At 45.7% G+C, this 24,124-nt stretch overlaps 2 protein-coding genes across 10 annotated transcripts in view; both read left to right on the top strand.

The window, feature by feature from the left end:
* Positions 1–9,323: 9,323 nt before the first annotated feature.
* LOC121541216 (zinc finger protein 697-like) lies at positions 9,324–13,434 on the top strand. Its single transcript, XM_041850187.2, has 2 exons — positions 9,324–10,468; positions 11,847–13,434. The coding sequence occupies exons 1-2, from the start codon at positions 9,754–9,756 to the stop codon at positions 12,821–12,823; spliced, it is 1,692 nt and encodes a 563-aa protein (XP_041706121.2). The 5' UTR covers positions 9,324–9,753; the 3' UTR covers positions 12,824–13,434.
* A 7,372-nt stretch (positions 13,435–20,806) lies between these two features.
* The window catches only part of LOC121541874 (latent-transforming growth factor beta-binding protein 3-like), a 52,849-nt gene continuing 49,531 nt past the window's right edge, over positions 20,807–24,124 (top strand). For 3 of the 9 annotated variants that reach the window (XM_045208162.1, XM_045208160.1, XM_045208165.1), the window contains exon 1: positions 20,808–21,547. In XM_045208162.1, coding sequence (XP_045064097.1) covers positions 21,307–21,547 — 241 coding nt within the window. In that variant the 5' untranslated portion in view covers positions 20,808–21,306. Of the gene's footprint in view, positions 21,548–24,124 lie in introns of all 9 variants that reach the window. The other 6 variants (XM_045208164.1, XM_045208161.1, XM_045208167.1 and 3 more) reach the window with 4 other exon arrangements.

The raw sequence follows: 24,124 nt of genomic DNA, 5'->3' as shown, positions 1-24,124 counted from the left end.
TCTCCATCAGGGTGCTCTGCTGTCCCCCCACTCGGTTTGGCTTGTGCCATCTCGTTTGGGTGTTGTCCATGTTTTTATTACTTGTGACAGTGTACCAACCTGGGCGATACTTGGTTTGGGTTACCAGTATTGCAGCGCTGATGGTTTGTCTTAGTTGTCTGTGTGACTTGTCTGTTCACCGGAACCTTCCCGGTTTTAGCCTTCGGGTTCGGGGGACGTGCCTACCCCTTGGAAACTCTCTTTTCAGCTATTACACATCTGTATTTTATATATATTAAGGGTATGTGAGACAAGGGAGATGTACCTGTTGTTTATTATGAAAAGGAAATTGTACTAATTATCTCATGTTATGAAACAAACAAATGTTTTTGTCTGTCATTGTATGTTGCCATTACAATTACCACCTAAGCCCTGTGGCAGGGCTTGAAAACTATTACAGACTACAAAGGGAAGCACAGCCGCGAGCTGCCCAGTGACACAAGACTTCCAGACGAGCTAAACCACTTCTATGCTCGCTTCGAGGCAAGCAACACTGAAGCATGCATGAGAGCACCAGCTGTTCCGGATGACTATGTGATCACGCTCTCTGTAGCCGATGTGAGTAAGACTTTTAAGCAGGTCAACATTCACAAGGCCGCAGGGCCAGATGGATTACCGGGACGTGTACTCCGAGCATGTGCTGACCAACTGGCAAGTGTCTTCACTGACATTTTCAACATGTCCCTGACTGAGTCTGTAATACCAACATGTTTCAAGCAGACCACCATAGTCCCCGTGCCCAAGGACACTAAGATAACCTGCCTAAATGACTGCCGACCCGTAGCACTGACGTCTGTAGCCATGAAGTGCTTTGAAAGGCTGGTCATGGCTCACATCAACACCATTATCCTAGAAACCCTAGACCCACTCCAATTTGCATACCACCCCAACAGATCCACAGATGATGCAATCTCTATTGCACTCCACACTGCCCTTTCTCACCTGGACAAGACGAACACCTACGTGAGAATGCTATTCATTGACTACAGCTCAGCATTCAACACCATAGTGCCCTCAAAGCTCATCACTAAGCTAAGGATCCTGGGACTAAACACCTCCCTCTGCAACTGGATCCTGGACTTCCTGACGGGCCGCCCCCAGGTGGTAAGGGTAGGTAACAACACATCTGCCACACTGATCCTCAACACAGGGGCCCCTCAGGGGTGCGTGCTCAGTCCCCTCCTGTACTCCCTGTTCACCCATGACTGCATGGCCAGGCACGACTCCAACACCATCATTAAGTTTGCCGACGACACAACAGTGGTAGGCCTGATCAACGACAACGATGAGACAGCCTATAGGGAGGAGGTCAGAGACCTGGTCGTGTGGTGCCAGGATAACAACCTCTCCCTCAACGTGACCAAGACAAAGGAGATGATTGTGGACTACAGGAAAAAAAAGAGGACTGAGCACGCCCCCATTCTCATCGACGGGGCTGTAGTGGAACAGGTTGAGAGCTTCAAGTTCCTTGGTGTCCACATCACCAACAAACTATCATGGTCCAAACACACCAAGACAGTCGTGAAGAGGGCACGACAAAGCCTATTCCCCCTCAGGAGACTGAAAAGATTTGGCATTGGTCCTCAGATCCTCAAAAAATTATACAGCTGCACCATCGAGAGCATCCTGACTGGTTGCATCACCGCCTGGTATGGCAACTGCTTGGCCTCCGACCGCAAGGAACTACAGAGGGTAGTGCGTACGGCCCAGTACATCACTGGGGCCAAGCTTCCTGCCATCCAGGACCTCTATACCAGGCGATGTCAGAGGAAGGCCCTCAAAATTGTCAAAGACTCCAGCCACCCTAGTCATAGACTGTTCTCTCTGCTACCGCACGGCAAGCGGTACCGGAGTGCCAAGTCTATGTCCAAAATACTTCTCAACAGCTTCTACCCCCAAGCCATAAGACTCCTGAACAGCTAATCATGGCTACCCGGACTATTTGCACTGCCCCCCACCCCCACCCCCCACCCCATCTTTTTACGCTGCAGCTACTCTGTTAATTATTTATGTATAGTCACTTTAACTCTACCCACATGTACATATTACTTCAACTACCTCAACTAGCCGGTGCCCCCGCACATTGACTCTGCACCGGTACCCCCCTGAACAGTGAGGGAAAAAAGTATTTGATCCCCTGCTGATTTTGTACGTTTGCCCACTGACAAATAAATGATCAGTCTATAATTTTTATGGTAGGTTTATTTGAACAGTGAGAGACAGAATAACAACAAAATAATCCAGAAAAACGCATGTCAAAAATGTTATAAATTGATTTGCATTTTAATTAGGGAAATAAGTATTTGACCCCCTCTCAATCAGAAAGATTTCTGGCTCCCAAGTGTCTTTTATACAGGTAACAAGCTGAGATTAGGAGCACACTCTTAAAGGGAGTGCTCCTAATCTCAGCTTCTTACCTGTATAAAAGACACCTGTCCAAAGAAGCAATCAATCAATCAGATTCCAAACTCTCCACCATGGCCAAGACCAAAGAGCTCTCCAAAGATTTCAGGGACAAGATTGTAGACCTACACAAGGCTGGAATGGGCTACAAGACCATCGCCAAGCAGCTTGGTGAGAAGGTGACAACAGTTGGTGCGATTATTCGCAAATGGAAGAAACACAAAATAACTGTCAATCTCCCTCAGCCTGGGGCTCCATGCAAGATCTCACCTCGTGGAGTTGCAATGATCATGAGAACAGTGAGGAATCAGCCCAGAACTACACGGGAGGATCTTGTCAATGATCTCAAGGCAGCTGGGACCATAGTCACCAAGAAAAGAATTGGTAACACACTACGCCGTGAAGGACTGAAATCCTGCAGTGCACGCAAGGTCCCTCTGCTCAAGAAAACACATGTACAGGGCCGTCTGAAGTTTGCCAATGAACATCTGAATGATTCAGAGGAGAACTGGGTGAAAGTGTTGTGGTCAGATGAGACCAAAATCGAGCTCTTTGGCATCAACTCAACTCGCCGTGTTTGGAGGAGGAGGAATGCTGCCTATGACCCCAAGAACACCATCCCCACCGTCAAACATGGAGGTGGAAACATTATGCTTTGGGGGTGTTTTTCTGCTAAGGGGACAGGACAACTTCATCGCATCAAAGGGACGATGGACGGGGCCATTTACCGTCAAATCTTGGGTGAGAACCTCCTTCCCTCAGCCAGGGCATTGAAAATGGGTCGTGGATGGGTATTCCATCATGACAATGACCCAAAACACACAGCCAAGGCAACAAAGGAGTGGCTCAAGAAGTACATTAAGGTCCTGGAGTGGCCTAGCCAGTCTCCAGACCTTAATCCCATAGAAAATCTGTGGAGGGAGCTGAAGGTTTGAGTTGCCAAACGTCAGCCTCGAAACCTTAATGACTTGGAGAAGATCTGCAAAGAGGAGTGGAACAAAATCCCTCCTGAGATGTGTGTAAACCTGGTGGCCAACTACAAGAAACGTCTGACCTCTGTGATTGCCAACAAGGGTTTTGCCACCAAGTACTAAGTCATGTTTTGCAGAGGGGTCAAATACTTATTTCCCTCATTAAAATGCAAATCAATTTATAACATTTTTGACATGCGTTTTTATGGATTTTTTTGTTGTTATTCTGTCTCTCACTGTTCAAATAAACCTACCATTAAAATTATAGACTGATCATTTCTTTGTCAGTGGGCAAACGTACAAAATCAGCAGGGGATCAAATACTTTTTCCCCTCACTGTATGTATTTTACAACTTGTCAAATAAATTCAATCAAATCAATCAATCCGTCTTGCACCTTTTGTTTTTGACAAAATGTTTAAAAAATGTATAATCTTCGTAAATGATATCATCGGTAGGACTGGTGGAGTTATGTCGCACATGCAGCTAACAAAAACATATGGAAATGTCTGCTCTACCCAAAATTACAACCAAATAATTGCAGCATTACCGCAAAAATGGAAGAGGAAAGTGGAAGGGGGAAAAAGTAAGGAACTTGTCTGTCGGCCTTGCATTAAAGAACATAATTGGTTAAAGAAAATGGAACTCAGGGTGGTTCGCCTAGCTCTTTAACAGTTCCAGCCCTACCTGGTAGGACAGCATTTCCTGATTCAATGGCTCGGGAGCTCTTGCCGTGGGCCCAGACCCGCTTGGCATTGCTGCGAGCAGCACATACCCTTGGGGTCCTGAACAATGCAGCGGACATGCTCTCGAGAGACGGCCCGCCGGGGGAGGGACTAGAGTCTACACCCTCAGGTGGTGCTACAGCTTTGGGACAGATTCAGGAAAGCACAGGTGGACCTGTTTGCATTTCAGGAGAACACTTATTGCTCCAGCTGGTTCTCGATGTCGGAACCTTTGGGTCTGGACGCCCTCGCTCACGATTGGCCAGCAACGCTGCTTTACGCTTTCCCACCATTTATCCTGATCACAGCTACGCTAGACAGGGTAATCTTGATTGGCCACCAGCTGGTCTTGATAGCTAACTGTAAGTTGCTCTGGATAAGAGCGTCTGCTAAATGACTAAAAATGTAAAAAATGTAAATAGCTCCATGCTGGCCGAGACTACCATGGTTCAGCCTTCTGTTGTCTCTCCTCTCGGGGACCCCATGGCAGCTGCCCTTGAGGCCCAACCTTCTAATCAGGCTGGGGGGACACTGTGGCATCCGGATCCGGACCGCCTCCAGCTTCGGGCTTGGCCTCAGGACAATGTGGTGAACACGTTACGGAGCGCCATGGTTTCTTCCACCAATGCGTCATATCAAATGTTGTGGGGCATATTCTGTTCCTGGTTTGAGAGCCATATGTGCAAATGCTTTTACCAATTTCACAGTCACTGCTCGATGCGGGCCGAGCGGCATCCACATTGAGAATGTATTTAGCCGCTAACTCTGCATGCCATGACGAAGGCCAAGAGGGAGTTTGACGTCTGTGTCCAGCAATGGCCCGCTCGGCGGCAAACTGGAACATTGACGTGGTGCTGTCAGTGCTTTCTAAGCCGCCCTCGAGCCCCTAGAGTCGATGACTTTGAAGTACCTATCCATGAAGGTGGCATTCCTGTTGGTTATTACCTCCACTAAGAGGCTATTCGTTTGCTATGGTGAGAGAGTTCTGGGCCAGAGATCTGGGCCAAAGACTCTCACATTGGATTGTGGACACTAATACTACAGCATATCGGCTGGCCAGCCGGTCTCTGCCATCTGCTCTAGTGGCGCATTCTACTAGAGGAGTAGCTACATCGTGGGCACTGCTCCGAGGAGTTCCCCTCAATGACATTTGCTCCTTGGCCAGTTGGGCATCGTCTAGCACTTTTTTCTAGGTACTATCGAGTCATTGTTATCCCCGTCAACGGCTGTGCTGGGTGTTGCCTCCTCTTCCCTGAGTGGGGACGGAGGGACATAGCAACTATGACTGCCCTGAGCTCAGTCCTACGGGACTTTGCTCTCTGTCTGGCCCTTACCTAGTTCACCGATTAATCTGGTATTGTGATACCATATTGGTGTGATCCAATATAGTGCTACATAACGAAGGTTACGTATGTAACCACGGTTATGTGAGCTATTGGATCACTCCAATCCTCTGTCAGTGATTTACGGCGCCTCTAAAAGGACACGAGGTGGAAGTAGTGGTGGCAGCTATTTAAGGGGGTCAGCCGCAGCACTACCTGGTACACGAGACTAAATTGAAATTCTTACTCTGAATGTATCCAGCCGCGCAGAAGGATACCATATTGGAGTGATCCAATAGCTCACATAACCGTGGTTACATACGTAACCTTCATTGTGTGACTGTCTGAACCATTTGGTTTCACTTTCACGGTAGTCAGAAGAGCTCTGGCTCTGAAAAGTCACATTCGGAACACAAGCAAGTTTCTCTAGTGGGGCTGGTTTGTTATTGGGAGATCCATCAAAACTTTGGGGAACAGTGCACATAATCTATTCAATTGTATACAAGGTGCTGTGTTATAGTAACTGCTTCATTGAAGAGACCGACCAGCCTAAACTTGGCAACAATCTCTCCGTAAATTGAATGTTCTTCATACCCGTCCCTTACTAGGGGAGAGCCCATTTTCTCAGATTACGCAGAAGCTAGAATGCCTTAGAGATGTCAGTACGCTCCTAATGTGTGGAGGACCTTCTCCCTACAAAACAAACAGCACAGTCTGACCATGTTTCTCTGAGTTATCAATTTCTTCGATGTTAGTAAAAAAAAATATGGACCCGGAGGTGTTTTTCGGTTGTAGAGTTGTGTTTAGTTTAAGGTTGCAAACATATGTCCTTTTCTTAACCCGTCTAGTGACTAAATTATAGTATAGGTTTCAAGTATCATGCTAGCTAGTCTTGGGTGTTATGTGGCGTTCACGTACTAGTCGGAACTAGGAAACTGGGAAATTTCCAACTTGCTAATTCTGAAATGTACGTGTTTCCTAGTTCCGACTAGTATGTGAACCCGGCATTAGCCTGCGAGAAGTTACAGGAGAGATGGGCAATAGAGAGAAATAGTAATGGCGTCTTTTTGTAGGCACTAACTCCGCCATGCTTCGTTGGACAAAGCCTATGGGGGGTAAAATAGCGTTTTTGTAGGGTTTTTGTATAAATGCCAAAAATAAGGTCTGTGGTAAACACAGGCTTTTGAGATCTTATACGTTTTGTTCTATGAGATAATCTTCATCAGCTAACATCACTTTATGTGATTTTTTTTGCATTTATGTAATAAAAGCACATAAAGGCTTCATCATTCATAAAGGTCATGTTAACTGACTGATATTATCTCATAGAACAAAACGTATAAGATCTCCTAAGCCTGTTAACGTCAGACCTGATTTTAGCAGTTTATCCCAAAACCCTATTCTTTCCCGATTCATTTTCCCTATAGGGATGGCTGGACGAACCAGAGGTAACTACGTTTTTGAGGGGGGTGAAGCTCAGTGTCTACCGGTGTCCTAGCTAGCGACTGCTGTGTACCGGAGTCCTCCTAGCTTGCTAGCTAACAAGTTAGCACACCGTGTTCTTTGCTCCCACCTGCCGAACACCTGCCCTCACCATTGTTAACAGAACTGCGGGAAAGCAGTGCCTGACAGGTGGGGGCGAAGGACACTGTCTACCGGTGTCCTAGCTATCGTTAGCTAGCTACCTATCCCACCTGCTCTGTACAGAAGTCCTAACTAGTTTTTAGGTTAAAAACGAAAGCGGCAATTAGCAGTATAAAGAATAACAAAGTGTCTTCCCCGCCCCTGTTTCAGTAAAAAGCTGAGGGATGTGGCTGGAGAAATGAAACCTCTCTCTATACTTTGTTTACAAAAATTGGAGTAAAACAAGCGTATCTTTTGGATTCTGATGGAGTACGACAGTTGAACTAAACTCATTAGGCATTTATAAGTTATATTCTTCAAGAATCAATGGGCACATTTTATTAACTTATACATCCCTTGAAATGTAGGCCTACGTTCTCACACACGTGAAATACTCACATTATATTATATTGCATATCTCCCTCAGGTGAGATTGGGGAAGATACAGGCCTACCTAGACTGTCTTCGGCTTGGACGAGCCGTGTCCAAATTACAGTGTCAGAAGTTCCTCGGCCTACTCACGTCGGCTCCTCTGCTGATTCCGCTGAGCCTTCTTCACTTCAGGCCACTCCAGCGATGGTTCAACTCTCACCATGTGGCACCAGAGACGACACAGACATCGTCAGCTATGATGAATGCATGTGTGAGGACTCTGTTGAAATGGTACTCTCACTCCTTCCTGTTGGAGGGAGTGACACTGAACAGAGTCCACCGCAGGGATCTAGTGTGCACCGATGCCTCGCTAGCGGGTTAGGGGGCAGTGTTAAGAGGCATGGCAGAGAGCGGACGCTGGAGCCCCGCATGGAGTGGCGAGCACATCAATGTGCTGGAGCTCAGGGCGGTTCGCCTGGCACTCCAAAAGTTCCTGCCCTACTTGGAGGGGATGGTCAGATCAGACAACACCCCAGTAGTGGCGTATATTAATCACCAGGGGGCACTGAGCTCACGGCACCTCCACGAAATGGCTCGGAAGCGCTTAGCGTCACTGCGGGAAGCATACATCCCCGGGGTCCTGAACTGGGCAGCGGACATGCTTTAGAGAAATGGCCCGCCAGAAGGGGACTGGAGTCTACACCCTCAGGTGGTGCTACAGCTGTGGGAAAGGTTTGGGAGAGTGCAGGTGGATCTGTTTGCATCTCAGGAGAACACTCATTGTCCCAGCTGGTTATCGATGTCGGACACTCCAGGCCCTCTGGGTTTGGAAGCCCTCGCTCACGATTGGCTGGCAACGACACGTAATGCTTTCCCACCATTTTCCCTGATCACAGCTACGCTAGACAGGGTCAGCTTGAAGGGCCACCGGCTGCTCCTGATAGCCCCATACTCGCCGAGACGACCATGGTTCAGCCTCCTGTTGTCCCTCCTCTCTGGGACCCCATGGCAGCTGAGAGTCCCGTGTAGCACTTGTAGGCGATGGCGAGTTGCCTAGCTAGGCTCATGCATAGAAACACGACATTGGGTCTAACGGTCGTCTCGCGCCGAACTGCGAATGTGCAGGCCGTCAAATCAAAGGCACTATTTCGATATAAAGTTGTTTTTGACTAAATTGAAAACATGTCAATTTGTCACTTTCACGAGGTTGGAGTAATAACATATTCAACTACTTTAGACACTGGCTCGAATCTAGGTTGTGCCTTTAGATTTCGAGAAAAAGAACAACTATGGAATAATTTTTCACTTCTCTCATTGACTTTTTAAACCCCAAACCCTGGCCTGGTCTGTTTCGCAAGGGTTCCCGGATGTTGCGCCTCTGGGTTTAGAAACTCTGTGAAAATAAAATGTAGCCAGTCATTGGTGGCGTTCCCCTGCTCAGACGTTGCATGCATCAAGCAATTTTTGCATGCTACGTTATTGACTGTATCATCGAGTTAGAGATTGCTTTAACTATTTGCACATCGTTACAACACTGTATATAGACATAATATGACATTTGAAATGTCTTTATTCTTTTGGAACTTGTTTGAGTAATATTTACTGTTAACTTTTTATTGTTTATTTCACTTTTGTTTATCCATTTCACTTGCTTTGGCAATGTAAACATGTGTTTCCCATGCCAATAAAGCCTCTTGAATTGAATTGAATTGAATTGATTGCTATAACATATGATGTGGTTCGCTGATACTGAAAATGCCTAACAGGCGTTGCAAGAAATGGCATCCGTCAGCAACACCTGGGCAGAGGACGCTTCCATTGCATGTACCAGAGGACACGTCATTCATATGCGACGGTGAAACGCCCCTATCTAGAAATAGAAGATGGACGTCGAACGGCGGTTGGCATTGGGACTAGCATAGCGCTGTATTAGATTATAGTGCAAGTTTACTCCAGACACGCTGTTAATATAAACAAAAACAAACTTCTGTTGCTGAATTTGGCAGAACATTTCCATTCATCACCGTCAGTATCTTGGCTAACTAGCAGCACGCAGTCAACTAGCTAGCTAACGTTAGCTTGCTTGCCAGCTAACAGGAACGGTAGCTTATTTTTTCGGCCTTAGCTAGTGAGCTAGCTAATTACATGATTTATTGGCATAGTGACCGGTACCTAGTTGGGTTTGCTTACAGCGAAATATTTCTCTTTCACGTTTTAACTATTAGCTAGTCTCAGGCGGCATTCTCAGGCGGCGCCAGCTGGCCAGCGCAGTAACGTTAGCTACTGTAGTTAGCTAGCTATGGCCTCCAGGCGAGGAAATAGTAACAGCGGCATGGATTCTCCGTTGAATAGCAATAGCACAGCCGGTGGTGCTAATCGTAAACAAAGTATAATCAACGCCCCAAACCGAGCTGGGACTGAGTCTTGTTATGATCGTAAAGTAGAGAAGGCTGAGTATGCGCACCAAGCATGCCAGGGCAACATGACTGTATCCTCACTCAAGACACGATTAGCCCCGACCATTCGAACCACGTTATCCGCTGCTGTGGATACCCTCTTGGGCGAGGTAGTACTTGTGCTCAACGAGACGCAACAAGAGCTGGTTAACAAGGAGCAGGAGAACGAAAGACTCAAAGTGGAATTGAGGACGTTGCAGGAATGCCTTAGCAGCGCCCAAAAGTTAATTGACCAGTTGCAAATTCCATTCCCTGGTGCACAGACCATGGGTCAGTCAGTTTTCGCCCCCTCTCTCACATCTATTGGCTCTATGAACACAAGTATGGACAGGGACCGCCAGAGCCACCGAAATGTCAACGGCGCGGACGGCCGGTGTGTTTCCGGGGTCGACCTAGAGATGGGTGGCTCTCTCAGTGAGTCTCTGCATGGGTACGACTCCAGGGATGACTATAAAATGTGTCAGCTCTCTATCCAACCAGACGGCTCTGTGACCAACCATTCTATGGACTCCTATGCTGCCAACGCACCTAACATCTGCTCCGACCCCAGCCGGCCAGGTAAATTATTCCCATTTGTCATAAGGCAATCCTATGTATATATGTAGATATAAAAATAGAGAATATCACTACCTACACTATATATACAAAAGTATGTGAACACCCATTCAAATCAGTCGATTCGGCTATTTCAGCCATGCCCGTTGCTGACAGGTGTATAAAATCGAGCACACAGCCATGCAATCTCCATAGAAAAACATAGGCAGGAGAATGGCCTTACTGAAGAGCTCAGTGACTTTCAACATGGCACCGTCATAGGATGCCACCTTTCCAACAAGTCAATTAGTCACATTTCTGCCCTGCTAGAGCTGCCCCGGTCAACTGTAAGTGCTGTTATTGTGAAGTGGAAATGTCTAGGAGCAACAACGGCTCAGCCACGAAGTGGTAGGCCACACACACTCACAGAACAGGACTGCTGAAATGCGTAGCGCGTTAAAATCATCGGTCCTCGGTTGCGACACTCACTACCATGTTCCAAACTGCCTCTGGAAGCAACATCCGCACAATAACTTTTAGTCGGGAGTTTCATGAAATGGGTTTCTATGGCCGAGCAGCTGCACCCAAGCCTAAGATCACCATGCACAATGTCAAGCGTCGGCTGGAGTGGTGTAAAGCTTGCCGCCATTGGACTCTGGAGCAGTGGAAACGCGTTCTCTGGAGTGATGAATCACGCTTCACCATCTGGCAGTCCGACTGACAAATCTGGGTTTGGCGGATGCCAGGAGAACGCTACCTGCCCCAATACATAGTGCCAACTGTAAAGTTTGGTGGAGGTGGAGTAATGGTCTGGGGCTGTTTTCCATGGTTCGGGCTAGGGCCCATAGTTCCAATGAAGGGAAATCTTAACGCTATGACATTCTAGATGATTCTGTGCTTCCAACTTTGTGGCAACAGTTTGGGGAAGGCCCTTTCCTGTTTCAGCATGACAATGCCCTAGTGCACAAAGGGAGGTCCATACAGAAATGGTTTGTCGAGATCTGTGTGGAAGAACTTGACTGGCCTGTACAGAGCCCTGAACTCAACCCCATTGAACACCTTTGGGATGAATTGGAACGCCGACTGCGAGCCAGGCCTAATCGCCCAACATCAGTGCCCAACCTCACTAGCGCTCTTATGGCTGAATGGAAGCAAGTCCCCGCAGCAATGTTCCAACATCTAGTGGAAATCCTTCCTAGAAGAGTGTAGGCTGTTATAGCAGCAAAGGGGGGACAAACTCCATATTAATGCCCATGATTTTGGAATGAGATCTTTGATGAGCAGGTGTCCACATACGTTTGGTCATGTAGTTTGTGTTGTAGCTTCATGCCTTTCATTTGGAATGAATTGAAACATTGAATGTCTTTGCTTATACCCCTTTCTGTTATTTTGTACTAAACAGATGAGAGGAGGCAGCAACAGGGGACACGAGAAGGAGGAACGAGATTTGAGATCAAAGAAGAGCAGGGGCCTGGTCCAAGTTCAGGTCCAGGGCAGGCCTGCAGGAGAGGGCCAGGGCCAAGGAGCGCCGGGGGTGCTGGCGGCGGTGGTGAGCAGACGGCCCAGAATGTGGGTGATCTGGGATATATCCATGTGGTGGAGCAGGATGGGTCATCGCGCTCCGGCAGCTACTCTCTTCGTCACCCAAAACCCATGAGGCCGCGTACCGCCACTGGTGGTTCGGCTCAGGGTGAACTGGCAGGACAGAAAGCGGTGTTGAGGGCTCCTGGAGCAGTGGGAAGGGACAGCATGTCCCCAGGTAGGGCGGGAGAGATAGCAGGACCGTCCACCTCTCCAGGAGACCCAGATGCAGATCGCCCCCACCACTGTCTGGAGTGTGGGAAGACCTTCCGCCTCATTTCCAGCCTGAAGAAGCACATCCGCATCCACACAGGAGAGAAGCCCTACCCGTGTGGGGTGTGTGGCCGCCGCTTCCGTGAGTCAGGGGCCTTGAAAACCCATCTTCGAATTCACACAGGCGAGAAGCCCTACTCCTGCTCTGAATGTCCTAAAATCTTCCGCCATTTAGATGGCCTGCGCAAGCACCAGCGCACCCACACTGGTGACAAGCCCTACGTGTGCGCCATATGTGGCAAGCGTCTGAGCCGACTGCAGCACCTGAAGCACCACCAGCGCATCCACACCGGAGAGAAGCCCTGCGTCTGCCCCTTCTGTAACCGCACCTTCAAGGAGCCTGCGGCACTGCGCAAGCATGTCCGCACTCACCGTGAGGAGTCTGGAGACATGGAGGCAGGCCTGGGAGAGGAGCCGGACCCAGACGCCCTGGACAACATCAACAGCCTCCACCCTGCTGCCCCCTCCCCTCAGATGAGGTTTGATGAGTGGGGAGCTGATGGGGACGATGTGGACTGTGTGTAGGATGGGCACATCCTTCTGTCTACAGCATTAGAAACATGACATTAGTCTTCCTATTCCATTACTGTACTGTGTGAGGAAGTCTAAAATTCCATCCCTGAGAAACAGGCTATCTATCTACATCCTAAGTATTGTCACGTGACCAGGGTAGCCTATTCATTTCAGAGACACTTCATGTGCCTGTCTGACCCCCTGACATATCCTTTAGTGCTTTATAATCTTAGAAATGTGAAAGTAGTTTATAGAATATGAAATGTACCCATGTATCATGTCCCCCTTCTTCCATACAACTCCACAACCTACCTGGTGTGTATCAGCGTTGTCTGCTGGAGATACTCATCTTTTAAGGTGCTCGTCAAATGTATTTTGATATGGAATGGAGTTATATGCAACCATGTCCAAAGACCATATTATGGAATTGTAACAATAGTTAGTTTGCTACTATTAATGCCACCGCCATGGTGACAGAGACTCAGTGATGTGATTTTACCATGAACAGCGGTGCAATAACTTCAGAGAGAGCGCAAGGCCTTGTTAGCAGTGGTGGGAAAAGTACCCAATTGTCATACTTGAGTAAAAGTAAAGATACCATAATAGAAAATGACTCAAGTAAAAGTCAGTCACCCAGTAAAATACTACTTGAGTAAAAGTCTAAAAGTATTTGGTTTTAAATATACTTACAGTGCCTTGCAAAAGTATTCAGCCCCCTTGGCGTTTTTCCTATTTTGTTGCATTACAACCTGTAATTTAAATTGATTTTTATTTGGATTTCATGTAATGGACATACACAAAATAGTCCAAATTGGTGAAGTGAAATTAAAAAAATAACTTGTCAAACAATTCACAAAAATAAATCACGGAAAGTGGTGCGTGCATATGTTTTCTATGAAGCCCCTAAATAAGATCTGGTGCAACCAATTACCTTCAGAAGTCACATCATTATTTAAATAAAGTCCACCTGTGTGCAATCTAAGTGTCACATGATCTCAGTATATATACGCCTGTTCTGAAAGGCCCCAGAGTCTGCAACACCACTAAGCAAGGGGGACCACCAAGCAAGCAGCACCATGAAGAACAAGGAGCTCTACAAACATGTCAGGGACAAAGTTGTGGAGAAGTACAGATCAGGGTTGGGTTATACAAAAATATCTGAAACTTTGAACATCCCACGGAGCAACATTAAATCCATTATTAAAAATGGAAAGAATATGGCACCACAACAAACCTGCCAAGAGAGATCTGCCCACCAAAACTCACGGCCCAGGCAAGGAGGGCATTAATCAGAGAGGCAACAAAGAGACCAAAGATAACCCTGAAGGAGCTGCAAAGCTCCACAGCGGAGATTGGAGTATCTGTCCATAGGACCACTTTAAGCCGTACACTCCACAGAGCTGGGCTTTACGGAAGAGTGGCCAGAAAAAAGCCATTGCTTAAAGAAATAAATAACCAAACATGTTTGGTGTTCGCCAAAAGGCATGTGGGAGACTCCACAAACATATGGAAGAAGGTACTCTGGTCAGATGAGACTAAAATTGAGCTTTTTGGCCATCAAGGAAAACGCTATGTCTGGCGCAAACCCAACACCTCTCATCACCCGAGAACACCATCCCCACAGTGAAGCATGGTGGTGGCAGCATCATGCTGTGGGGATGTTTTTCATCAGCAGGGACTGGGAAACTGGTCAGAATTGAAGGAATAATGGATGGCACTAAATATAGGAAAATTATTGAGGGAAACCTGTTTCTGTCTTCCAGAGATTTGAGACTGGGATGGAGGTTCACCTAGCAGCAGGACAATGACCCTAAGCATACTGCTCAAGCAACACTCGAATGGTTTAAGGGGAAACATTTACATGTCTTGGAATGGCCTAGTCAAAGCCCAGACCTCAATCCCATTGAGAATCTGTGGGATGTCTTAAATATTGCTGTACACCAGCGGAACCCATCCAACTTGAAGGAGCTGGAGCTGTTTTGCCTTGAAGAATGGGCAAAAATCCCAGTGGCTAGATGTGCCAAGCTTATTATTATTTATTTTTTAAATCTTTATTTAACTAGGCAAGTCATTTAAGAACAAATTATTATTTACAATGACGGCCTACACCGGCCAAACCCGGACAACGCTGGGCCAATTGTGCGCCGCCCTATGGGACTCCCAATCACGGCCGGTTGTGATACAGCCTGGAATCGAACCAGGTGGTCTGTAGTGACGCCTCAAGCACTTAGATGCAGTGCCTTAGACCACTGCACCACTTGGGAGCTTATAGAGACATACCCCAAGAGACTTGCAGCTGTAATTGCTGCCAAAGGTGGCTCTACAAAGTATTGACTTTGGGGAGGTGAGTAGTTATGCACGCTCAAGTTTTCTTTTTTTGGGTCTTATTTCTTGTTCGTTTCACACACAAAAATATTTTGCATCTTCAAAGTGGTAGGCATGTTGTGTAAATCAAATGATACAAACCCCCCCAAAATCCATTTTAATTCCAGGTTGTAAGGCAACAAAATAGGAAAAATGCCAAGGGGGGTGAATACTTTCGCAAGCCACTGTAAGTATCAAAAGTAAATGTAATTGCTAAAATATACTGAAGTATCAATTGTAAAAGTATAAATAATTTGAAATTCCTTATATTAAGCAAACCAGAGGGCACATTTTTCGTGTTTTATTAATTTACGGATAGCCAGGGGCACACTCCAACACTCAGACATAATTTACAAACAAATAATTTGTGTTTAGTGAGTCTGCCAGATCAGAGGCAGTAGGGATGACCAGGAATGTTCTCTTGATAAGTGTGTGAATTGGACCATTTTCCTGTCCTGCTAAGCATTCAAACTGTAACGAGTACTTTTGGGTGTCAGGGGAAATGTATGGAGTAAAAAGTACATTATTTCCTTTAGGAATGTAGTGAAGTAAAAGTAAAACCAAGTTGTCCAAAATATAAATTGTAAAGTACAGATACCCCAAAAAACGATTTATGTAGTACTTTAAAGTATTTTTACTTAAGTACTTTACACCACTGCTTGTTAGCACCCACCCACACAGATATAGTGATAAACAGCTGCATATATTTGTACAAGCCAGGAGTTCCATACTCTCTCATGCAGTATGATAGCTGTGTGGTAATGCTGCCCAGATTAGCTTCTTTCTTCCTGCTCTCTTTGTCAGAAGTCGCTATTTATAGTCACGTCATATTGCTGAATGTACCTTTAACTATTAATGCCACCATGAAATGTAAATATGTAATCACTTGCAATTGTTCCAATTCTTCCTGGTATTGATTGGCCCTTTCAGAGAGAAAATGGAAACAATCTCTATCTGAAGGAGTGTTTGTCTGATTAGAACAGAGCACATTTAGTTTCAGGCTTTTAGCTGTCAATCTCTGTCCCAGTGTATTATCCTTGTAAACTGGTCCATCTGCAATTATGGAAAATGTACATTACCAATTTAAATCCCCTCTAAATAGGTTGACAATACTGAGAATATACTTTAAAATGCACAGCTGGAGTTACATCCAGCATATGTAGTGGGTTCTCTGGACCCAAAGCAACAGGGTCATGTACCGCGTTCAGTGGTTATTTTTGCACGTCAATTTTTAGCAAAATGTCAAATTTTTCTTCCTGCTAAGAATTTGGTATGAAATGGTAAAGAACAGGATTTTGTTATGATCTGTCCTCCTCCTGTGTTTTAAATGTATTTTTGACCCATCTGATGCATCCAGTTACTTTGTCTTAATGTTAAACTATACCTATTAAAGGGCCTTGGTTCATATTGTGTTCTTAGTTATTGTTATTATTGTACAGTGCTTTCAGAAAGTATTCAGACCCCTTGACTTTTTTCCACATTTTGTTACGTTACAGCCTTATTCTAAAATGGATTAAATAGTTGTTTTTTCATCAATCTACACACAAAACCCATAATGACAAAGCAAAAACAGATTTTTAGAAAATTTTGCATAAGTATTCAGACCCTTTACTCAGTACTTTGTTGAAGCACCTTTGGCAGCCATTACAGCCTCGAGTCTTCTTCGGTATAAAGCTACAAGCTTGGCACTAAACCCCTACAACTCATCCAGAATGCCGCAGCCCGTCTGGTGTTCAACCTTCCCAAGTTCTCTCACGTCACCCCGCTCCTCCGTACACTCCACTGGCTTCCAGTTGAAGCTCGCATCTGCTACAAGACCATGGTGCTTGCCTACGGAGCTGTGAGGGGAACGGCACCTCCGTACCTTCAGGCTCTGATCAGTCCCTACACCCAAACGAGGGCATTGCGTTCATCCACCTCTGGCCTGCTGGCCCCCCTACCTCTGCGGAAGCACAGTTCCCGCTCAGCCCAGTCAAAACTGTTCGCTGCTCTGGCACCCCAATGGTGGAACAAGCTCCCTCACGATGCCAGGACAGCGGAGTCACTCACCACCTTCCGGAGACACTTGAAACCCCACCTCTTTACGGAATACCTGGGATAGGATAAAGTAATCATATTACCCCCCCTTACCCAACCCCACCCCCAAAAAAATGCACCAATTTGTAAGTCGCTCTCGATAAGAGCGTCTGCTAAATGACGTAAATGTAAATGTAATGTCTTGGCTGTGTGCTTAGGGTCGTTGTCCTGTTGGAAGGTGAGCCTTTGCCCCAGTTTGATGTCCTGAACGCTCTGGAGCAGGTTTTCATCAAGGATCTCTCTGTACTTTGCTCCGTTCATCTTTCCCTCGATCCTGACTAATCTCCCAGTCCCTGCCGCTGAAAAACATCCCCACAGCATGATTCTGCCACCACCATGCTTCACCGTAGGGATGGTGCCAGGTTTCTTCCAGACGTGACGCTTAGCATTCAGGCCAAAGAGTTCAATCTTGGTTTCCTCAGACCAGAGAATCTTGTTTCTCATGGTCTGAGAGTCCTTTAGGTGCCTTTTGGCAAACTCCAAACGGGCTGTCATGTGCCTTTTACTGAGGAGTGGCTTCCGTCTGGCCACTCTACCATAAAGGCCTGGTTTGGTGGAGGGCTGCAGAGATGGTTGTCCTTCTGGAAGGTTCTCCACAGAGGAACTCTGGAGCTCTGTCAGAGTGACCATCGGGTTCTTGGTCACCTTCTTGACCAAGGCCCTTCTCTCCCGATTGCTCAGTTTGGCCGGGCGGCCAGCCCTAGGAAGTGTCTTGGTGGTTCCAAACTTCTTCCATTTCAGAATTATGGAGACCACTGTGTTCTTGGGAACCTTCAATGCTGCAGAAATATTTTGGTATCCTTCCCCAGATCTGTGCCTCGACACAATCCTGACCTCAGAGCTCTACGCACAATTCCTTCGACATCATGGCTACGTTTTTGCTCTGACATTCACTGTCAACTGTAGGACCTTACATAGACAGGTGTGTGCCTTTCCAAATCATGTCCAATCAATTGAATTTACCACAGGTGGACTCCTTTCAAGTTGTAGAAACATCTCAAGGATGATCAATGGAAACATGATGCACCTGAGCTCAATTTCGAGTCACATAGCAAAGGGTCTGAATACTTATGTAAATAAGGTATTTGTTTTTTATTTGTAATAAATTTGCTCAAAAATCTAAAAACCTGTTTTCGCTTTGTCATTATGGGGTATTGTGTGTAGATTGATGAGGAAAATGTTTTATTTAATCCATTTTAGAATAAGGCTGTAACGTAACAAAATGTGAAAAAGTCAAGGGGCCTGAATACTTTCCGAATGCACTGTATGTAATCAATAACGGAATATTTCTTGATCTTGCTATGAGGGCTTGAGCTTGCACTATTTTTCACAAGGTTTATAAGGATTAGTGGCAGTAGAATTTCAAGTCAACAGTGGAGCGCAGGCATATTAAATGTAAGATGTTCTTGGTTAACAGAGGCAGAGTTGAAAAGTGTCCTCTTGTGACCTCTGGTCTGGTCAGACTGGTGTTGTGGTGGCGGGCGGCCCTGTGCTTTTGAGTCACACTCGTTTTCCAGCCATGCAACCAGAGTAGTGACCCTGCTCCCTTCCCTGACGGATATGGCCCTGCGGACACCCTCACCTAAAGACCACTCACAAACAATGACACACACCGTCCCCCTGGATTGATTATAATGACATTCTTGTGTAATTGCACACAGAAAAACAGCCACCCATTCCCTACTTTTTCCACAGGGCCCTCATCATAAATGTTGATGACATGCGAGTAGACTAAGTCACAGAATATGACTGGAGAAGCACCATATTTAACAATCAGGCTCATGGAAAACCAGTAGCATACAAAGGTTAGATAAATAGAAAAACCCTGCCAACCACAGCCAAACACGTCCATGCCTTGTCAGACTTACGCACAGCAGTCCCTCCTTGTTTGCCCAGTCCCACTGAAATGTGAGTGCTGATCTCTGTGATGTCTGTAGGCCCACAGCCTCCACCCTTCCCTGGCCCTGTGGTCTACCCGTCTGTCCCACTGGTACCACTGTCCCAGTCTGGTGGGGTTCTGGCTTTCACAGTCATCCCACACGAGGATTGTCTTGATATGGAAGATGAATGTGTTGTAATGAGTCACAGTAGCCTTACTACTTGGTTTGTAAATAATAACTATAGAGTTTACAAAGGGGGCAATTTCACACAATTTCCCCCAGTGTGTATCGTGTCTGTTTCGGAACAGAAATAACTGGAATTCCTTTGGACTCCATGGGACTAAAGAAATTAGGCAATGAAGTACACCCCCCTATAGCTGTGACTCCCTCACATCCTGTCATGTGTATGAGTGGCAGTCAGTGATCAGACCTCTGATAGTCTTATTCGTTTAGTTGGGGTGTGAGTGAAGGTGCCTGAGTAGGTGTTTTTATGTTACATCTCGACTGGGTTCTATTTTTGTGTGCTCCTGTGAGTTTTTGTTTGATTCAATTGTGAGTTTGCATGTGTGTGTTTTGTGCAAGTGTGTCTTGGCAGTGGATGTCGCTGTGAGGGGGAGAAGCGGAGGCTGAGAAATGTGAGAGCAGCCTGTGAACTCTCTCCAGGCCCATGCAGTCATTTCCTTAGCGACTGAAAGCAAACATTCTCACTTTTCGGAGAGGAAGTGACTCAACCCGCTCTCCCAACCCTCACTTTCTCCTGGCCCAACCGGATGATATTCCTGACCCCAACTGTACACCATTGACTGATTTGTGAAGGTCAGCTAATCATCATGGTGTGTGGTCTGTAAAAGTCACTGCATGGTCAATCCGATGTCTGCATTGGCCGTGCAGCATTTACGGTGATATGGCCTCTGCAGAAGTCAGGACATTCATACTTGTGCTTCGCCGAGCTGTTGTGAAGGAAGTTGTCAAGGAAGTGAGTTTGTGTTTATATAGGACCTCCCGCCCTCACCTACGGTCAACCAACCATGTCAATGTGGACATGTGGCTATATGGAGCCCTCTCCATTGTTACAAAATTTGAGAGGCGCACTGCAATGCGGTACGGAGCTCGATTTGGCCTCTCAGTGTCTATGGAGTCTTCGAAATTGCGTCACCATCCATACAGCGCCTCCGACCACATTTTCAGATCAAGCATAAATTGGCTCTTAGGCTACTACTCCCCCTTCCCTATGTGGCAATGCTCTGTTAGTTCATACTTTTTTAATATTTCATTTCACTACTAAATAAAAACCCTGTATACTTTGATTGGAAAGCCAGATTTGGCACTGTTACTGTCTCATCCAGTCGTTGTGCTGTCTCACATATGTACCAATATTGGTCATACATTTTTAATTAGTCCAGATATGAAATAGGCCTAAATTATGAGGGTTAATGATTAATGTTTTTTGGGAAACCATTTTGTCAACAGGCACCTCTTTTCCTCCCACAACTGTAACTGTATGCTACATTCTTCTGACTGAGGTGCTGTTGCGCACTGTTGGCAGTTCACACTTTTTGATTAGGTGTTTTCCAGAGCGACACGCACAGCTGTGCGGTTATCGTTCGCTGGATGGGAGAAATAACCAACAACGAAACCACGTTCAGTTTAGCTCCTGCGCTGCCTGGCCTGCTGCCAGCCCTCTCTGGAGAGGATTAGCTCCCACTCGCTCTCTCCTCCCCTTCTTTCCCAAACCCAGATACGCACACACCAACCATCCAAGCACCATCAGGGAGAAAAGAGAGCGAGAAAGCGGGTAGGGAAAGTTATCTCGGTAACTTTTGGGTTGTTAACGACGTCCTGTATTTTTTAAATATTTTTTTTAAGGCATACATTTTACTGTTCCGAATGAATAATTTTAAAATGCAGGGTGACTGAAATTAGCTGTTTTGAAAGGAAAGGAAGGAAGAAGTACACCATTGGAGTTTTCTCCACACTTTTTTCGTTGTATGAGGCACCTTTATAATCAACATTTTGGAATATTTCCGGAAGTTAATCTGTTGTATTCAGGGTTCGATTGAAAGGAATACCGACTCCATTGGTGGTTTGGTCCGGGCTAAACAGTCTTTAGCAGCATTCCATTTTGCCACCGTGAATGCCCCCATCTCTTCGCGCACGGCAGTGAAGGATGCCAGGATGCCTTCTCTGATCATTTCCCATCTGCTCGTCATCTGGGTGGCTGTCCAGAGGCTGGCCTGGTGCGCAGAGCGCGCATCCACCCGGGAGCGCTTCAAAGTGGTCATCGCCCCTCTCATCTGCAAGAGGATTTGTTTGAAAGGCCAGTGCCAGGACACCTGTGAGCAGGGCAACAATACCACACTGATAGGCGAGAACGGACAGTCAGCGGATACTCTCACAGGTCCTGGATTCAGAGTGGGTGAGTGGTTGTTTACCCAGGTGTTATGATGCCCTTTTTGGCGACATATCTGTGAACAATATCAGTCCTATTAGGGAAGAAATTACACATAGGCCCCTAGGCCTAAATCATAAAAAAAAATAAAAAAAATCTCAGTGGCAACTTTACTATTACCGTTACATTGCTCAGACATGGCTCATTGGCATATTAGAGGCTTTGCCCCTCTAATCACATCTCCACATTGTCTAGCTGGCATGTGATGAGTCTATATGCACAGTATCAGATAAACTGTGGTAAGGGACAGAGCCATGCAGTCCACACACAGGCCCCATACTCGTTTACACTCTGGAGCCTTCACTGGAGTTTTCTGTTCCCCACTGAATACCAGTGTGACTGTTAATGGGGATATATTCAATTAAACAACCATGTTGTACTCTTTCTCCTACTGTATTATTCATTTCCTAGTATGTCAGGTTGTTACTAGTGCTGCTCTACATACTGTATGGTCTGAAACGTAACATAATATTTTAAACGCATAATACAGTTATTCAACTGTAATAATAACCAGCAACATACACAGTTGACTGTTTAAAAAAATAAATAAAAGGTACACATGAAAGGTCAAACTGAAATTAATCAATATCTCCACTCAATTATCAAAAATAAAATATCATGGCTGCCTCTCTCCTGCATGAAGTTAAAGGCATACTTTGGGATTTTGGCAATGAGGCCATATATCTACTTCGCCAGAGTCAGATTAACCTGTGGATACCATTTTTATGTCTCTGCGTGCCAGTGGAGGCTCCTCAGAGGAGGAAGGGGAGGACCATCCTCCTTCGTGAATTTCATAAAAATGTAAATAGTGAAACATTAAAAGAGTTAACTTTTTTAGATAAAACTATACTAAATATATTAATGTCACCAAATAATTGATTAAAACACACTATTTTGCAGTAGCCTGAACAGCACTCTCTGGGGGAGCACCATGGTTTAGCCGGAGGATAGCTAGTTTCCTTCCTCCTCTGGGTACATTGACTTCAATGCAAAACCTAGGAGGCTCATGGTTCTTAATAGTTGAACAGTTTTGAACAAATTAATTTCTTGAAAAATGAAGGAAAAGCAAGAGAGCGAGAGCTATCTATATTTCGTTATATTCTTTTCACTTTCACTTACTTAGCTAGCAAATGCAGCTAGTAGTTTAGCCTACTCAAACAAACGGCTCAAACGGAGAGGGATGCTATGTTAGCTAGCTGGCTATGGCTATCCAACACTGGAAGTCTTCCAAGTCAAGGTAAGCTTTTGGTTTTATTAATTTATTTCTACCGGGGGCCCACCATTGTAACTGCTAAAGTGCTTACTGTACTCTGTACTGCATGATTGTAGCGGGTTTACTAACACATTAGTTCTAGTAGCAATGTTGACTATGACGTTAGATAATATGGTGACACAACAATGTAGGCTGTGTGTAGCGGTTATGGTATGAAAATTTGGCTTGGAAAGGTTTTTTCGCCTGGTCACAGACAGCTGTTGTGTTGTGCAATGAAATCCACAAGCGAAGGGAAAAGGTGAGAGGAGGAGAGCACGTAGATGCGAGAAGGAATTATACAATGAGCAACGTGATCATGCTGTTTGTATGTGGCTGCTATGAAACTGAACTGTGTTTGCGGCCGGGTGATCAGGGGTGTATTCATTCTGCCGATTCTGTTAAAAAACATTTTTAAATGGATGCAAACGAAACGAGGATAAACATACCTGAATTTGTCTGATAGAAACTCTCCTTTGCAACTGTTTGGAGTGGACTAATGATTACACCCTAGATCAGCTAGATGCAGGCAAGAGTGTGCAAGGCGAATGTGTCACTGTCTGTCACCTTGATTACGCAAATTTTTCTCTCGACCTGTGCACCTACGTTGTACATTTGTAGGCTAGGTTGTAGCAACCTCATGATGGGTATAGGGAAAAATCAAGTATCAGGTAGTAGTCTAAACCTAGCGATGTTACATTGAGCTGTGTGAATGGAAAATGAATGACAGTCATCCAATATGCTGTAATAGAAATAAGGCCATGCTCATTTAAAAAAATTGTCCTCCCTCATCTTAAACGGCAGTTGGAAGGAAGTTGCTAACTAGCGCTAGCGCAATTGCTAACTAGCGTCTTTTGGGTGGTGGACCATTCTTGATACACACGGGAAACTGTTGAGCTTGAAAAACCCAGCAGCATTGCAGTTCTTGACACAAACTGGTGCGCCTGGCACCTACTACCATACCCCGTTCAAAGGCACTTACATTTTTTGTCTTGTCCATTCACCCTCTGAATGGCACACATACACAATGAATGTCTCAATTGTCTCAAGGCTTAAAAAGTATTCTTTAACCTGTCTCCTGCCCTTCATCTACACTGATTGAAGTGGATTTAACAAGTGACATCAATAAGGGACCATAGCTTTTTACCTGTATTCACCTAGTCAGTCTATGTCATGGAAAGGGCAGGTGTTTATAATGTTTTGTAAACTCAGTGCATATGATCATTCAGATTGATTCACAGTTCACACTATGACATATCATCAGTCTATGAACTTTATGGGCTTGGAGAGGCATT

Source organism: Coregonus clupeaformis, chromosome 27, assembly GCF_020615455.1.
Source record: "Coregonus clupeaformis isolate EN_2021a chromosome 27, ASM2061545v1, whole genome shotgun sequence".
NCBI classification, from domain to species: domain Eukaryota; kingdom Metazoa; phylum Chordata; class Actinopteri; order Salmoniformes; family Salmonidae; genus Coregonus; species Coregonus clupeaformis.
Note: the sequence above shows the minus strand (reverse complement) of the source record. Positions and strands in the feature narration are given on the sequence as shown.